We start from the raw sequence: 17,423 nt of genomic DNA on the forward strand, positions 1-17,423 counted from the left end.
TGCATTTGTTACAAATTCCAGCTATCTCGGAGTTTCAAAATTAAAATTCTGCATTTCAGGTAGTCATTACCCGCGCGACTCGACAACAGACTTGAAGCCGCCGAGTTTTAGTTGCGCATCTCCCGAACAACTTTCCGCCGCATTATACAAGGAACATTTTGGGAGCAAGTATTTTTTTCATTATGAACATCCGACTAAAGATTCCTCCTGAGTGCGCCGGGTCAGTGCAGATAAGAGACCACACTTTTAGTATGCTATTCCCAAAGGATTTGAAAGAAGTTGAATAATCAGCCGGCCTGTCTTCGTCGTGTCTTCATCGATCGTCTATCCCAACTGAAATCGTTTGTGAAATATACCCAGGCTTTAAATTTCAATGAATATCATTGATTTCATTTGTAATTCATTTCATCATAGAGCTAGTTTTTTTTCTTCATCTTCGGTTTTAATCTTTTTAATGCATACCCCTGCCCATCAAATATTCATCACGTATTTGCTGCCGCAGCTACACAACTCCCCGTACCTGGGGGCAATCTTTTGGACAGTCTTTGATTGAAAATTGTGTCTTCTTTATTTTTGTATCTTTGTTCTCTTTCAGTGGTTTTTTTTTCACATTGAAGTTTTTAACATGATTTCCCCGGGGTAAGTATGTATTGACGATGCGATGGCACGACATTTCTACTGACTATAACTCGCGATCGGTTGTACGAAATACACTAACTGCTGGTCCAATCAGACACTCGCATATAGCAAAACGACGCAATAATTTTCCAATGAACTCTTCAGGTTTTCTATTACGGCGAGTTCCGTATTTTTTGCTGTATTTGTGTAAATATAAACACCTGGGTCGATGATCTATACACTTGGACTGGATTGCTTAGCTTGTTATACTGAACATGAACGCATTAATTGTCAGTCTGTAATTTTTTGATTGTTGGTTTATATTTGTTGTCGGTAAAACAAGTATCACTTGCCTATCAGTACAAGGTGTGCTATCCGACTACATTGGATTTCGTCTCTTTTGACCGGAAAATCGTAGCTTAGAGCGCAGCTAGTTTAATTCAGTCAAGGGAGTAGCACTGTAAAAACTAAAGCTCCGTCGTGAATTCGAGATTCCGGCGATTCCCTAATCTAAACAAGTAATCTGCGCTCTCCCCTAGCCCCCGGGTCAGAGAAATCAGCCGATAGAAGCACAGTAATTCCTCACACGCACCCATGGTTATTGCTACAGATAAAACGAGGCTTGGTAATTAATGAAAGGACGAGACACTGATTACGGAATTTCGTCCTCAGGGCTGGTCAAAAACCAAGTGTGTCAATAACTGTCATTCTATCTCCGATTGACGGATTTTATATAGTCACGCGTATATTTTACATCGAGTTAAACTCGTTAGAAGTCGTACAAATACATTATGACGGCTGTACAGATATAGTGAAATGACAACATACTTGATTACGTGTTTTTTACAGATCGGTATCATCTCATCCGATGATGATTAGACGTTCACTAGTTTGTTTTTGTAAAACCACTGGTTTGTAGACACTGTGGTGTACACCCAATCTTGTTAAGCCACACAGACACAGGAAAACACGCTATAAAGAGAACAGTTAACATATATTTCAATCCATTATTATCATACAATTTTTACAAAAATAGAAACACATGTGTTTTTTAAAATCTAATCACAGAATAGTTTTGGTCTTCCCATTTCTTTTATTTTCTTTTTTGTCTTTCTGTAATCAATAATTCAATCAAAAACACGGCAATCTTAATTGACTGCTCAAACAATGGCGTCTCAAATAAAGGCGTCTGTCGTGCAGTATAATCCTATTACATCATGGCATAGCACAGTAGCGCAAGCACATACCGAGATATTAATCGACTGAAATCAAGATTATCTGTTTTAATATCCATCATAATCTATAATCGAACAAGTTGTTGGTTCGTCAATCGATAAAGATCATCTAAAAACGGTGGTGGTCTTCACGGTGCATTTTTTTCTGAACTAATGTTTCGAGCGATATTCGAACGGTGACATATACATGTTAATGAACAAATCACAAGAGCGCGAACGTAATTAATTAATTAATCAATCAATTACGTACAGCAAGTAAATCTATGCATCTCCGTAGTCAGATTTGGTGATTGTGTAATGTTCAATATCAACCGTCTATATTGATAATCATATGTACACCCAACTGTGACGATATCGCCGGCTGCATATGATCCATTACTGTAACAGTACATCTGAAGTGTGAATATCAATAATATAAATACATATATTCATAACAAACGAGGAAATGATTCATGTAAACACCGTTCACAAATTGACAGGCGATTCCTTTACGACAAATCATTGCATCAATTCGGACATATGTCGAACTATTTTTGGTATTCCAATAATATGCAAATCAGGTGCAAATAATCTACATTAACTTAGATAAGGGTAATAAACACTACATGACCACTATCAACAAGAGGAGTAATAGTAGCGTTAATATAACCCCAATTATGCGTGCACATGCTCCTATATATTTTTCTTTATCATGCTTAGTAACTGTTTAATTGATCGACAAATTGGAATAAATCAATAATCGAAGTTGCTGATAGAAATGATTAATATTCGTGAAAACAAAATTTTACTCACATAAGCATGTATACGTGTATTTGGCTGTTCTAGTATAAGTTATTTACCCCGTGCGAAGTTGAAATGATCTGTTTCTTTCCCGGGGATATGTAAGATCGATACGTGTAGTTGGAGGCCGCGTCATATCTTTTTTTGTTTTGAATAGAGTGCATTGAAGATAAGAGCCAAGGGCTCGACCCACTTGTAGTTTCGTAGATAACATTTATTCTAGAATTTGTATAAATGATTCAAATGCTGAATGGCAGAGCTCAAATGGCAATTTCACAATTGCTCCCGATATTGTTATCTTATGATATATTCATTTTTCCCATGTCCTTCCAGGCACCAGTCAAGAAAGGTGAGAGCAGCCATTTTGCCGTGACGTTTGTTTATATGAGCGAGGAAATAGAACAAATGCAGTAGTGAGTAGAGATTGGCAAATTAACGCCGTTAAAGTTGGATATAAAGATCATATTTTGTTATCTGTATTTATATTATGTTATATTTATAAGTTTTTTTCCCATACAGATGATTATAATGGGGACATTTTTATTTCCATTACGAATTGCTACATGAATGATCTATTTGTACGTTCGTGCCAACTTTCATATCAATTAATCGGACTAAGTAATACATTGGCTCGTTTTGAAATTGGTTCATATTATTTCATTATTATGTTTATTTTTTTTCAAATGTTTTTTTTTTTTATTTGTAAACTAACAAATTTAGTGTTTGTGTAGGCGTCTTGTATGATTTATATATATACATTTATATATAATATTTTTTTTTATCTATGTACAGGTTGGCATGTGCTAGTTCGAGTCTCATTCTTCTTTTCCATATCGTTAATTAAACGACAGTAATCGCTAATCGTAAATTATAAAGAAACAGTCACTCGTTTTAATAATATCTAGGTTCATCACATCGATGTGTTCTCTTATTTCAGGCATACTTCTAAATTTTATCATCGCCTGGAATTGTAGTTCTTTACTGGTGTATACATTTCATGTTATTATATTACTTTAAGGAGAACTCGCTCGATACAATTCGGTTCTGTTGTTACTGGTGTAAGGTTTCTGCGGTAACCCCATATTTATTCCACAGACTAATAAAAAATCAAAAAGCCAACGTTACTATCGATCTGGAAACCTCGTCGCCACTATAATGGCATTTTACTCTGAATATATAGTAATTTCGTAGCCGGCAATCATGCCATCATGGATTAAAAAAGACATTTTGCCGATACATCTGTAATTTGCATTGTCGACCTGCTTTCTCAGCTGTTTCGGGTATTATTCCCAGTGTTGTTCCCCGTGCATACAGCGACCACTTTACAGTACACGTGGAAGGGCGAGTCATATCAATCTCTAAAAAGTCCCGCAATACACGGTTATAATAAAAAGGTACCTCTAGAATGACAAGGCCAGGTCAGTATACTCGTGTAGGATGAGTGACTAATATACCTCCATACTACTTGTCGAACACAAGGTGGATTTTAATCACGGGCGACGTAGTACACGTTTTTTTTTTTAGAATCTCTTGAATATCGTTGTATGTTGAAACTTTATAATATATCAATATCCATCCACCGTGTTAGCTTTGTTGGATTATTGTGAAAATAGTATGTTTGGTCGTTGGAACTATACGATCTACACCTACTATTTATACCTTCATAACGACTAGGCGCATTTAACAATAGCGCACTTGTTTTGGTTTGTTGAACAGAAGACTGGATCGTTGTAAGAAACTCGGGACTATTCTATTGTTAACTGTCAATATTACTAAATTAAGCAGATCCATTAGATTCAGATTGTGAAAATCACAATAATAGAACCGACATTCTTTTGTACATGGATTTAATTTTAACGCTAACGAGGTTTTAAAACACCCAAGGATAACGTGGCGTCCCAGTTATTGAGCAAAGAGCAACTCCGCTGTGCCTCATCAGTCGTCAGGGAAAACGCACAGAATGCCACAGTTAATTTTCCAAAGTGGTAATATCATGTCATTTATCATTTTGCTAACGAGTGTATACAAATCCCCGTTTATTGGATTCCCTGACACTGGCAAGAGTTTTATTGAGGGGGGAAAGGAAACGTTTGAATATGAAATAGACAACAGCTGATGCATGTCTATTACAGTGGAATCAGGCAGGTGGCACGAATAATACGCGTTTATCCAACATTAGTCGGTGATTATTGAAATTGCGTTTATTATCGTTGATCGCGACAGGCTTTGTAAGATGGGCGTTCCAGCCCCGCCACCGTGATACTGATGTTTAACCTACCACATCCATAGTTTGACACTCCCGATGTTGATGATGTTCACATGTCGGGTGCGGTGTAGAAATCTTCTTCAGGTTATTTCAGTCGGTTGGTCTGGTACATGATTTGTTGCAACGCATCATGCAACATCCAATTGTTCTCGAATGATATGTATTTGCTTTTGTTTCACGCACTCGTTTAAGCAGTAGTATCATCGATCCACACTGCACGGGGTGGAGATGGGGTCGTAAATACATGTACCAAGTCCACGAAAACACGGAGCTGTGCAGAAATTTGCCAACATCCGAGGCAGTCTGTTTTCAATGAAGTATTCTCCCATGGTGATGTGAAATGTAGTATCAATGTATTGACAAACAATACACTAAATTATTCGCTGAATTTGACATTCCACTTGAGATTACAATAAAAGTGCTATGTAATGAACATTCTGTTTTGTTTTTTTGTTAGCAATACACTCATTGAATTGAATTGCTTGGCGAATAATCACTACACTATGGCCCACAATCTGACATCAAGTTAACTAAAAAGGGGAATATCTTAGTTCCAAAGTGTGGAAGCGCATTGAAAAATTATGTAACTATGTGTGTCTGCTTGGGAGTTCGCAACGAATTCATACATGTCAATGCATTGGTAACGTGAATAATTAGGGAAATGAATGCAAATGAGGTCGCAAAACAATGTCGTATTAGATATAATTTAAATAAAGTTGAACAATGTCTCGTCGGAGATTTGGAAATATCCGAGCTGAAAGATCCATATAAAGATTACGTGCCGTAACATGGTACACGAGACCATCTATATGAAGTGTTATTATAACACGGGGACACACTGAATTAATAGCAAACATACGATAAATATTGGATAGCACATGTGTGTATTTACTATAGACGATTGGCATTTCACTCAATAAATTACTTTATATATGTAGACTTATTAACTTAAACTTAATTAATTATATTTGTAATACGATACACAACATTTTTGAAATTGACAAGAGTTGGAGCGAATGGCGAAACGCTGTTGTTTGGGCGAGACAAGTTTACTAATGTACTTTAATAACGCAGTTTCAGGCAGCGACAACACGGAAGAAATTATTCCATCGGTAAAACAGTTCATTTGTACACTGCTCATCAAAAGGAACAAGAAGTTCATAATATTTTGTTGTGTGATCGCAAATTCCGATGCAAGCAGTGAGCTAGATCATGGCTACTAATTGTGAAACATTGAAACAAGTACTATTCAACCGTGTGTCACGGGGTTTGGCATCTCGCGTGAAGGTACGAGAATTGTCACTATGTCAGCGTCGCGTGCTGATATCAACCACAATCATATTACAACATCATCGACATAACACTTCAAATAATATTTCTGCAAAAGTTTGTTTTTTTCAAGTGTCACATTTTAATAGACAATATAATTTGTACAACATGTACAGACAAAAAATAAGGGTCATTTCACGGTTGTTCTCTATTTTCTGAAGATACACATAAAAAGAAAACATTTACCACTTCTTAATGTGAAATGCACACGGATTAATAGAGATCAACCAAGGAGTTGTACGTTTCACCAATGAACATTGATTGAAACGATAACATTTCATGAAAAAACGCCAATGCGGTCATCCATTTGTATATATTGCACCGATAATTTAAATAAACCTTCTTCTCACATTTCATCATCAGTAATCATGAAATAAAGACGTCGAGCTCTACTTGTTCAAATGTGTGTGAAAAGATGTGTGTGAATTCTTACGAACCGGAGAAATCTTACATCTACAAGAAAAAATGAACACTGTAACAGGTTATCTTCTTTTCATTATAAAAATCGAAGAAAATTTAAATATGAACGTTTCTTTTGGTTCCACCGATTATTTTTTTTAAATGGAACCACGAGCAAGTAAATATAGTTACTAAGCATTGTACTCTTTTTTATTTTTCTTGCTACTACCGGTAATAACAGTGAATAATATACTTATTAATTAAACGCACGTGTATTTACAACAAGCAGGCAATATGGGCCCAAGCCAAACTTGGACACATAACTCATTGGCACAAATAAAAATAGCTTTTTACTGCAAATAGAAATCTAACAAAAGAACCGATAAAAATTGACAAAACAGTGTAAAATGTCAGTCTTTCTTTCATGAGGCAGTATTAAGTTAAAAAATGAAACATGGTGGAATAAATATGCACTTATTTAAAGAGATTCTGAAATATAAATCTATCTTTAAATTTAAATGACGCTTAAATATAATTCTAGATGTGTTAAGTACAGCAGATAAAAAAGGGGAGGGAAAAAGAATAAAACACTTTAAGTGCTGAATCTAGATGATAACTGGTTGGCATGACAACCAATGGGTCTAGTCGTGATTAAAACGTATATAATACAAGCTCGGCCAGTGAGCATTGTCTTAAAATATTTAGTCGCGAAATTATGTCCGTTAATGTCCTCAAAGACCTGCAAACGACGTGCTAACACTGAACATGAAGGAGCATGACCACTCTCGACACCGGGGGTGAAGGGTCGACTCCCGAATCGTCTGCCATTGCAAATCAGCTCCCTGATGACCACCAATGCAAATCATATAAGACCCACTACTCCAGCATACGAGGCATTGAGCTGAGAACTTTAGCACATTATGCGAATCTGGCAGGCATATGCAATGTATTATTCGATGTCCTTTCAATTGTCTTTCAATTCTCACTCTTCTTCTTCCCTCGCCCTATATATATATATATGTATATATATTAAATCTCTTGAAAGTCTCATATAGCTGATGTCTATCTTTATTTGTTTTTAAAAGGTGTCTTCTATAAAGATGAGTTGATGAACTACGCGGTGTGCAGTAACTACATTCCCTAAAATGGGTATACTAGTAATATACATTGATGTTCACCACACTGTCTGTGCTTAAAAGAGCAATTACACATATCAGCAGTACATTGTTCAACTCCTTTAAGATATTTTAGTCAATCCAAGTACACTATTCTTCATCCTCCCTAGCTACAGTCTCCATGGGTACTGCCTCTGATTGCTTTTATACATTAAATCACTCTGTTATTGGTTATGCAAACGCATAGTGCCGCCAGCCATCTCAATCCTCCGCCCAGGAGACCAGCTTTTCTGAAAGTCTAATTCAGGCCATAGCTCCTACCATACTGGTTGTCGGCGGGCACAGTGACAAGCTGGACGGCACGGCCATGTGAGCCGTCGGTGGTGGCACCAGGGGTGCGCACATGCTGCTTGCCGTTGACTGGTAAGAATGGAGAGCACTCATGCCGCTGTGGTAGTCTTCCGATTTGACCATGCCGGGTGATTGGTGGTGGTGATGGTGGTGATGATGGTGATAGGGAGAACTCTGTGGTGCTCCAAACGCGGCTTGTTTCATGACAGATTCTCCTGCTTTGAGGGGATCATCCATTGCGTGTTTGTTCTTGTTCTTCTTCGATTTGGTCGACAGCTTTCTATTTCTAGTCTGGATGCCGTCTTTCTTCATGGTTAAGGGCCTGTTCACCTGTGAATAAACCAACAAAAAAAATCAATAAGCACTCATGTCCAATTCAGTTTATATATGTTAACATACGATATAAACACAAATTAAATCAACTCGGGGCATCACGATGTATTGTGTGTCTGTAAATATCCAATAGTGCATTTATTTAGCTCACGAATCGAATTTTCCAAGTGATCGGACAATCCACTAGTTAAGTGGTTTTCTCTTGAAATCTCACTTTGACTTCTATATGCACAGGCATTTGACACGCATTATACATTTTGAGAAATAACGACATTTACGGTTATAAATTTTTCCAAATGTGCTAATATTTCGTGGTTTTTTGCATTATATTACATCATTTTTTTAATTGAACGGTATTCCATCTCAAAACTTGATTTTTGAATCTGTTAAAATATTTAGCAGTGCCATTTATTTCGTATGCAAGAACTACGAGACGGGAAGAGGAAACAGACATGCCCCCATTTCCTATTGTCAATAACATGTTGCCAACACATTCAGTGTCACGTTATTTCTAGACAATTATGCTTAAATCCTATTTCGTTGATGCCGGATAAAGGATGCTTGTCTTTTTATATTTTGCTTTGATGTCACTGCATGTCAGTGGGTCACCAACCAGACACGAGTCTCTTTCCGCTCTACGTGTTGCATACAAGGGATAATTATTTAAAACCGGAAATGTGCGTTTGGCGAGATAAGAACTCCCAACTTCTCACGACAACCTGCAAATACGGTAAAAACTGTGGGGGCTATTTTTAGAAATGAACAGTGTTGTACAGTGCGAGAATTTCACTCTCATTGGATGTTATTTTGAACATAGTAATATTTTCTATTATTTGGCGTGTGAATTGTTTAAACTAATCTCGCAAAAAATGCACACGGACAAAGGCTATGAACAAGTTTTTTTCTTTTGTCTAACTTTGATTTATGAACTGTGTAGTTGTTATTTATTTTCATCCATAGACAACCTGGCCAAGATCATAAACAGCCATTATGGGTCAAATGTTTGATAATACAGTGACGTGTATGAAAGTTATTTTTATTAATGTGTCCTCATGATTATGTTCAGAGTTAAATGCCCAATTCCGGGTTTGTTCATTGTTTTATATATTCATGGCAAACTAATAACTGAAATAGTTTCATTTTTGTTTGTAATCACTTGATGTTTCTATTATATATATTGTTTTATATTTGAATTTGCATTCTAGGTCTCGATTATTTTTTTTAATTTTCTTTGAATGTTAAATATATTTATTGGGTTTTTGAGTTTACGAATTTGCCAAGGAAACAGTGTGTTGTATTGTTTATTTTACATTTTTAACGTGGATTTAATTTACCGGATTTCACTTCCGGCGAAAATGAAAGCCAGTAAAAATGTCAGTTTCGGCTGCAAGGACTTTGTCATTGTTTCTTCACGCCACGTTTATACTGACAAACACGAATGTGTGGCGATTGGTGGAAGGATGGAGCTAGATCTTTTTTAGCTCCATGGTAGAAGCCGGGGGGGGGGGGGGTAGAAGGACTATCAACATTACCTAAGGTATACAAATATCTATTAAATAACGATCTAAAGACGATGAGAGCGATAACAATTTGCTTATTGGCCCCGCGATATGTCCATGTCCAAACACACTACGTACACTGGTAGTAAACATCCCAAAATGAAAATCGCTCAATCTGAGATATAGCTGTCTCATAAAAACACACAGGCGAGAAAAATAAACTAGGTATTTGGACATGCTTCGATAAGCAGATAAGATATACATCTAACGTTAGTGCATATAGCACAGTGATCTTTATCTCAATACCACGCGCCCGTAACAAGACAAATCGAGTCGTTGGGGCGGGCTAATGGTTGGGTAATTATTATGCAAATTACAATCGAACGTGCTAATGAATTAACACCGGGTAATAGTTGGATAAATAAATACGTCTGACGTTGCTTCTATTCATGCGCAGACGGGTGTGAATTGATTAATTAAATTACACTGGCGCCGATCACTTGTAAGACAATACGAGTAGTGATGTATGTTTTTGCCGTAGCGTGGAATGTGGTCCATCTCGCCCACACTCGCAGTATAAATATATCCCCAACTACTCTATGGCATCGATGTCAAATTTCACCAACTTGTCTTGTGGTTTCCCGCGAAATGTACAACCTATCGATTTTGTGTTATCAGGGATAAGAAGTATGGTTGACGCGATCGATTCATGAGTATGCAATGAGTATGTGATCATTTATTTCGCAAAGAATCGAGAACAAACTAGAACAATGTATATTTTTTAGCGGAGGGTGCTGTGGTGCCTGCTACTCTGTCATCTCCAAAGCTCGCTTGGCAGGATCATCGAAGTGGAGTATTGAAACTTAATCAAGCATGTAAAGGTTTTTACAACGAGCCAAGAAGTCTGGGAACGCGTTTCATGAAAAAAATCATCCTATAGAGGTTACTTTTCATTTTGATCGTGGTGGCGACGACAGGGAGGCTGTTCTTCAACCCAGGCACCCTATCCAGATCACACACCCACTCCCCCCGACGTAGTCGTACATAACAATACAAATACTTTGAGCAAACGTCAGTGTTTGTATGTGCTTGCTGAAAACAGAATAGCAAGAATGGCACAAAGAAGTTTTAAGTCGCTCTGCACAGAATAGCTTGAAAGTCTACCTAAAAGTTGTTTGTACTCGGCTAATTTGTCAAACAACAAATTCTTTGAGACAAACTCTCGACGGCATATCGTTTGGCCGAGTGCACTGGCTCGTCTGGCCAGTCTCGCCGTGTTGGGCGTAACAAGTGCAGAACCCATTAGACTATACAGGACGCCACTTTAGAATTCTCGAAGAAAGCACGTTCATCGAACTAAAGAATACATAGACTGGAAACTTAACTCGGAAACTTTCAAACTAAACACATGTTTTCCTATCATTTCTATTGCGTATCGCGGCGATTTATTGGCTGCGGTAGTGACAGTATTGACCACTCCAACCATATATTCCGAACAAATACAATTGAACTCAGCAGTTTTGTTCCTTACACCACGAAGACAAAACGACGGAGTTAAGGCACACTATATTTTACGTAGTTCCCACTTCTTTACTCAGTTTATAAACTATAATCATGTACTTGGCGACAAATCAAAATATTTTAACTACGACGGGAGTAACAAAGGTCAAATAAGCTACAAAGTGTAGGAGCATATGACTCAATGGGTCGACAAAGAGAGCTTTAATTTGACTGTCAACGAGCTCAAGTGGGGATATCGATATCATCGTAAAACTTACCCCATGAAGCTTGTAGTAAAGCCCACAAGCATTGCACACGGGATCTCCATTGGCGTTTCGTCTCCATAGCGTGGTTTGCGTTGCTTGGCAGTTCGCACAGCTTGTTCCCGCTCTCCGTGCAGCAGACTGTTAAAAAGAAAGCAACACATATTTGAATACAGAAAATGTTTTATTATTGATCCTTATTTTCAAACAAGAAGAGAAAAGAAAACGTGTCAGTGGACACGAGCTTGACACTGAGAATTCACAGGCGCTCCAAACTTATTCCCAGCTAACACAAAACACTTCAGATACGGCGTTTTGAATTTCAAGAGTTGTAAGTGGATCTCTTTTGCACGTATGTGAACCTATAACGCACACTCAATCACTGCCTATTGATATGGTAGCGTGAAAGAATCCAACAGACGTCTTGGACATCCACGGGGGACATGAAAAAAACACCCACACTATTTCTTGAGGCAAGCAGTGACGCGCAGCATCAACCCCAGACATTATCCTCCAATTTCTGTGAATTATTAAATCAATTTAACGTTTTATTTTCCAAGTGGATTAACGATTGTTGCTCCAGCCTGAAATAAACACGTATTCCACTGCAATAATACACCGTATCGTACGTATGTTGATGAGACGCATGTCCGACTTATTAGTAAAAATAACAAAATGGCGCCAGCCGGAGGTGATGCGGACGCCCCAATAGATCGGAGGCCTGATTCACAGATATACCCACACAAGACGTAACATAATGTTCTCAGTTTAATATGTGTACTTTTTCATATTTTATTTTAGCACCAAAGTCAAATATTTTCCGAGGGGCTTGTGCATTGGTTTGCAATTGGGTAAATTCAGTGTGAAACTAATCCTGCTTATCTTGTGTGGCACGGTAGCCGCATTAAGTTAATGATCTGGTTTACCCCAAACAAAAGACTGGATGAAGTGTTTGTTCCGACTATAAAAGGCAGAGAATGACCACTAAAACGAGCCTGTTAAAAGAGTGGCCGTTAAAAGCAAAGCGGCTAAAATACAAGGATTTTGTTCAGCCTAACTACATTGGACGAATATGTTAACAAGGCAAATATGAGTGCATTTCCAAATGACTGCGAATATCGAGTAGGCATAAGCAACAAAAGATCAAGTGGGGTTTGACACGGATCACCCCCTAGATGACGAATTATTGCCCCCTTGAAAACTTGTCAGTTTTGGCACATCAACTCACTGAAAACTTCACTAAAAATTTACTATAAAAGGGGTTAACTCAAAATCACTTGAGCGGAGGCGCCGAAAGTCTGTCTGGTTGAAAGCGAAGTGCGTACAACTCGGTTTAGAACACAGGTTCGTGCATGTAGAAGAATTTTTAACAAGTAAAACAGTGTGTTTCTACCTCAACACAATTTACAAGTTATGCCGAACGTTATATTTGTAATAGTAAGCTCATAGAAGTAGCAAAAAAGTTAACGTTTTGCCCGAGGTGTCGTTAGTTTCGTATATCAGAGCGCCATTCTTCGAAACATTCCACTTTACGGGTCCTATGAGAATTGAGAGGTTTCATGGGACTGTCTCCGATGTCAGAGTCGGATGCGTAACGTGGAACATCACAGCTAAAATCGCCGTGCTTGTCAAAAAAACAAGACTGTGGCATCTCAGAAAAGCAGGGAGGTGAGAGCTTAGCAACAAAATAGCAGCTCATTGACAAAATATGATTAATAAACTATTATTGGGCTGGTTGTCAAGTCGTTTTTCATTTTTCTTTTGGTAATCAACATTTTTTACGCAAATCTGTCTTTTTCAGTAACAGAGAGCAACTTGAGAAGATGCTGTTCTTGTTATTGTTCGTGATCGGTTCAAAGTATTGTCTCAGATATAATTTACCTTTCGCTTTTTAGAACAAAATGATTTTCCAGCATAGCAATAGCCATCTGTCTGCCCACTTGGACTTCTCTCATCTAAGAAAAGTGAGAAAAAACGGAGAGAAATTTAGAAAAAAAAATCGACTTACCAATCTTCGTTTTGGTTTGATCAATGGCCTATTTTGACCGTTCATCTTGTGGTATAATCCACATGCGTTGCAGAGATAGTGACCAGTGCCATCTCGTCTCCATAACGGAGTGGATGTTGCCCCACAATTCACACACTCACGACCCTCTACAAAAAAGGATAAAAAATCATCGTTACTGACCCGTTTCGGTAAGCAATGGTTTCCCCTGAACGAAAGCATATTTTTTCATTTCCCCTTCTTGGAATTATCAAATATACTATCTAATGCTAAAAATATACTCGAAATTATCGAAAACAGGCGTTCGAAGACCATCGAAGACAGCAGCACATTAGTATAATACTAGTAGTTAAGAACATGAATACAGTTGGAGACAATGCTTGACGTGATGTCTGACAATTATGCAATCATATTACGCCAAAAACCGTGACGGCCGTTAGATAAGCCGTGGTGCCGCCACTAAATTCTAATGAATAGGGTGGTTGTTATGAAATCACCCTAATCCGCTAGCGGAAAATTATAGGAAGATTTGAAACGGGGCATGCAAAAACACTTTCACGCCAGATGGAAAACTTCTACTCGTCTTGCCGACCCAAGTGCCGTCTCTATGTCTCATTGTATCAACCCTTCATCCAGCTGCCTGCTGCATTCCAAACACCCGATACAACAGTGAGACTAAAATCTACTCCTGTGATGGCACGATATGAAACGATTCGTTGATTGTGCACGGCGCACACTTTCCCCATCGAGATTTAAAAATTACGTTCGGCGTAAGATTTGTTTTTTCTGTGAGTGTCAGAACACTCACGGATTGAATGGCGTTCACAATTGGGCACTTGAAACAACGACGTTGTTTAGTCGTTATCAACTAACATGCCCAACAATGCGAAATCCTATTTATTTTGATTTATAAATTTCCAGATACACAATGACACATTGCCAACTATTTAGTAAACGGCAATCGTTCAATTTGTTGTGGGTGCGAACTGATCTCGAAACACGAGTCGCATAGTTTCAACAACACAAACTAACTAACAAACTAACTCAGACTGACAAGTGCAACAACTAAACACGTTTTACTGTTTTCGATGATTAAAACAACTGTAGGTACTCCGAATCGTGTTAAGCTTTTCAAATATGGAATAGCAGCGAACCAGACAGGTATTTTTTTCCTCTCCCCGGCCACAGCCGCAAAGCGTAATTTGACTGTTGGAAGAGGCATAGAACTCATTTCAGCTCGTATATAATAGGGTCATCGCTTGAATATTCTTACATGTCAAATTAGGGCTGCGAAAAACAACAATATTCGAAAGTGTGCCAATAGTTAAGGTGTGAAGTAGTTGCGTTCACGGTGACAAGGTAATTCACACATACGTACAAACGCGTGACAAATTTAATAATATGTTAACGCCTTCTACTGTGTACAGATCGTATCTGCGTTGTAATTAAATTTACTAGCTGGATATATGGGTTCCACTATCCCCGGTGTTATTCTCATCAATAACGCCAATTTTAAGCTAACTCTCAAGTGGTAGCAGTGATGAATATGCGGAACGAACTCGCACTGATTGTCACATCTTCTGTATGAGTCACATCACGTTTACCTACCTGTACACCATACAACACGTGTACTTGGATATATAGGTGTACACGTACAAATTACCAACAAGTATTTTGTTCTTGTTAAATTACAGATCCTATATGAGGTGAAAAGTCAACGAGAAGGACGTTTTCCCGGAAGCGGTGTGTAACAATGGGAATGGTAATGCAGTTATCAGGCAAATCGCCATTACAACAATAACAACCCACACTTGTATTTACAGTATTAAATGGAAAACAAGTTAACGGTAAGACAATACTAATCAAGAGCACCATTTGGTTTATCGTAATGGAATCAACCCACTTACCAGAATTAGATCGAGTTTTCGTTCTTTGTCGGGCAGATGAAGGGAAGTTCACGTTTCTAGCACTGAGAACGCTGGGGTGAAAGCTTAGCGAGTTACTGAAGTCAGAACTTGTGACGTACGCGGGGTAAGTTGGCATTGGATGGGCCTGTGTAAAACCACTGTGTGAAGAACTCATTGACATCGATGATGGCATCGACGAGGCAGTTGAACAATTGTTCATGATGTTGTCTGACATGCCTCCAATTAAACTGGATTTCGAGGATTTATCATCCGATAGCTGATTTCCGTACTCCAGTGCTAAGAGAGTGGTTCCCGACCCTGTCAGATTGTCTGGCGTGCTCTCTTTCGGTGGTGTCGGTGGGAAATTGAAGAGATGTGGACTTGTGTGAGCGTGGGATGACGAAGACATTGAGTTGGCTGGATGCACGGCGATCGGCCCACTAGGATTGGAATGATGCGGCGATTTGCTGAACGGATTGGCACACCAAGCTGTGTGTCCACTGGTCCACTGAATTGGTGGTGCATGGAAGTGTGGTCTACACACTTGACTGCCCGGTACATTTACTCTAGCTGCTGGGAAGATAGGAAACATTATGTTAATCTGTGACAAACAAAAGCTGTGTATGGTTTCAAGTTTGATAAGAATAGGATGGTGTCACGCATCAGCACCGGAAACTATGCTACTCGTCTCACTGCCAGTCACGAACCGAGCATGGCAGCGGAAACAGGAAGAGAATTCGAACGATCTGGTTTCGCTTCCACAAGCGACCACCAAATGAATCTCCCTTATCTTGCAGGAAATGGACAGTGTTTTATCAATGGAACAACTTTATCTGCAAAATTATTACATAAAATTGCCCTTTCAAATTCGGGCCACTTAAAATCGGATGCCGTATAATTACTCGACTCAGACACGCATTGAATTGGTTAAAGAGGGCACATCGTCTCAATGACGGGATACTGGCTGAAGTATAGAATGATATATACAATGTGTTTACCGTGATGCGAGGGGCGGTAACTGTGAACGGCGGCTCTGGCAGCAGCTGGACTAGCGTAATAACTTGCAGGGTTAACTGGATTTCCATTGCCGTCAAGATGGTGGAAGAAAACGTCCACTTCATCGGGAGGTAGCAACTGTGATGGTTCCACGAAATTCAGGCCCGTGGCGTGCGCTGCGTGCATGCGCTCTGCTGTCACGGAGTGTGAGTCGTGTTGGCCGTTCATGACAGAGTGCATCCACCGCGAGTGTTCGGTCACAGACGTTGAGTGTGATACATCCATTTTCTGTGAATAACCGGTAGTAGTTATATATGTAGTGGCGGAAGAAACAACAACTGTAATATACCGTAATACCAAGTTCAGTAGCCGATTGGATCGGTTGGCAGTATGAAGTACAATAACACGATGTGCTCGGATATATAACAGGATTCAAAGTCTGGAAGAAGGAGAAATAAAAACAAATCAGTGGACAAGAAACTGAATAAGTTAACGAGGGTGAGCGCACCGGCCCAGACGTGTAGAAATAACCAGTAAAACACACAGCGCATATGTAAATATGCACGATGTTCAAGAATTTCATTCACTGTTTTGGTGCAGCTGATCAGCCCATTTACGAGAGTTGATGACACCATCGAGTTGTAGAAAAACTTGCAAATAAATTGACTTGAGCAATAATAGCAATAGATTAGGAGGTTTGATTTACAGAAACGGGAAAAGTACCTCTGAACTTTGTATTGAAAGTCACTGATATAATTGCCACGATAAGCGGAGTAAATTATTCACTCTCCCTCTCTCTCTCTAAACGTGCGACAAACTACTATGCA

At 38.7% G+C, this 17,423-nt stretch overlaps 1 protein-coding gene across 1 annotated transcript; it reads right to left on the reverse strand.

Annotated features, from left to right (window-relative positions):
- Positions 1-6,290: 6,290 nt before the first annotated feature.
- Gata2 (GATA2 transcription factor) lies at positions 6,291-16,690 on the reverse strand. Its single transcript, NM_001168079.1, is given in 5 exon segments — positions 6,291-8,423; positions 11,704-11,829; positions 13,697-13,842; positions 15,601-16,170; positions 16,599-16,690. Coding segments are annotated over 4 exon segments (1,059 nt in total). The 5' UTR covers positions 16,010-16,170; positions 16,599-16,690; the 3' UTR covers positions 6,291-8,045.
- Positions 16,691-17,423: the final 733 nt, after the last annotated feature.

Source organism: Saccoglossus kowalevskii, chromosome 3, assembly GCF_978046115.1.
Source record: "Saccoglossus kowalevskii chromosome 3, keSacKowa6.1, whole genome shotgun sequence".
NCBI classification, from domain to species: domain Eukaryota; kingdom Metazoa; phylum Hemichordata; class Enteropneusta; family Harrimaniidae; genus Saccoglossus; species Saccoglossus kowalevskii.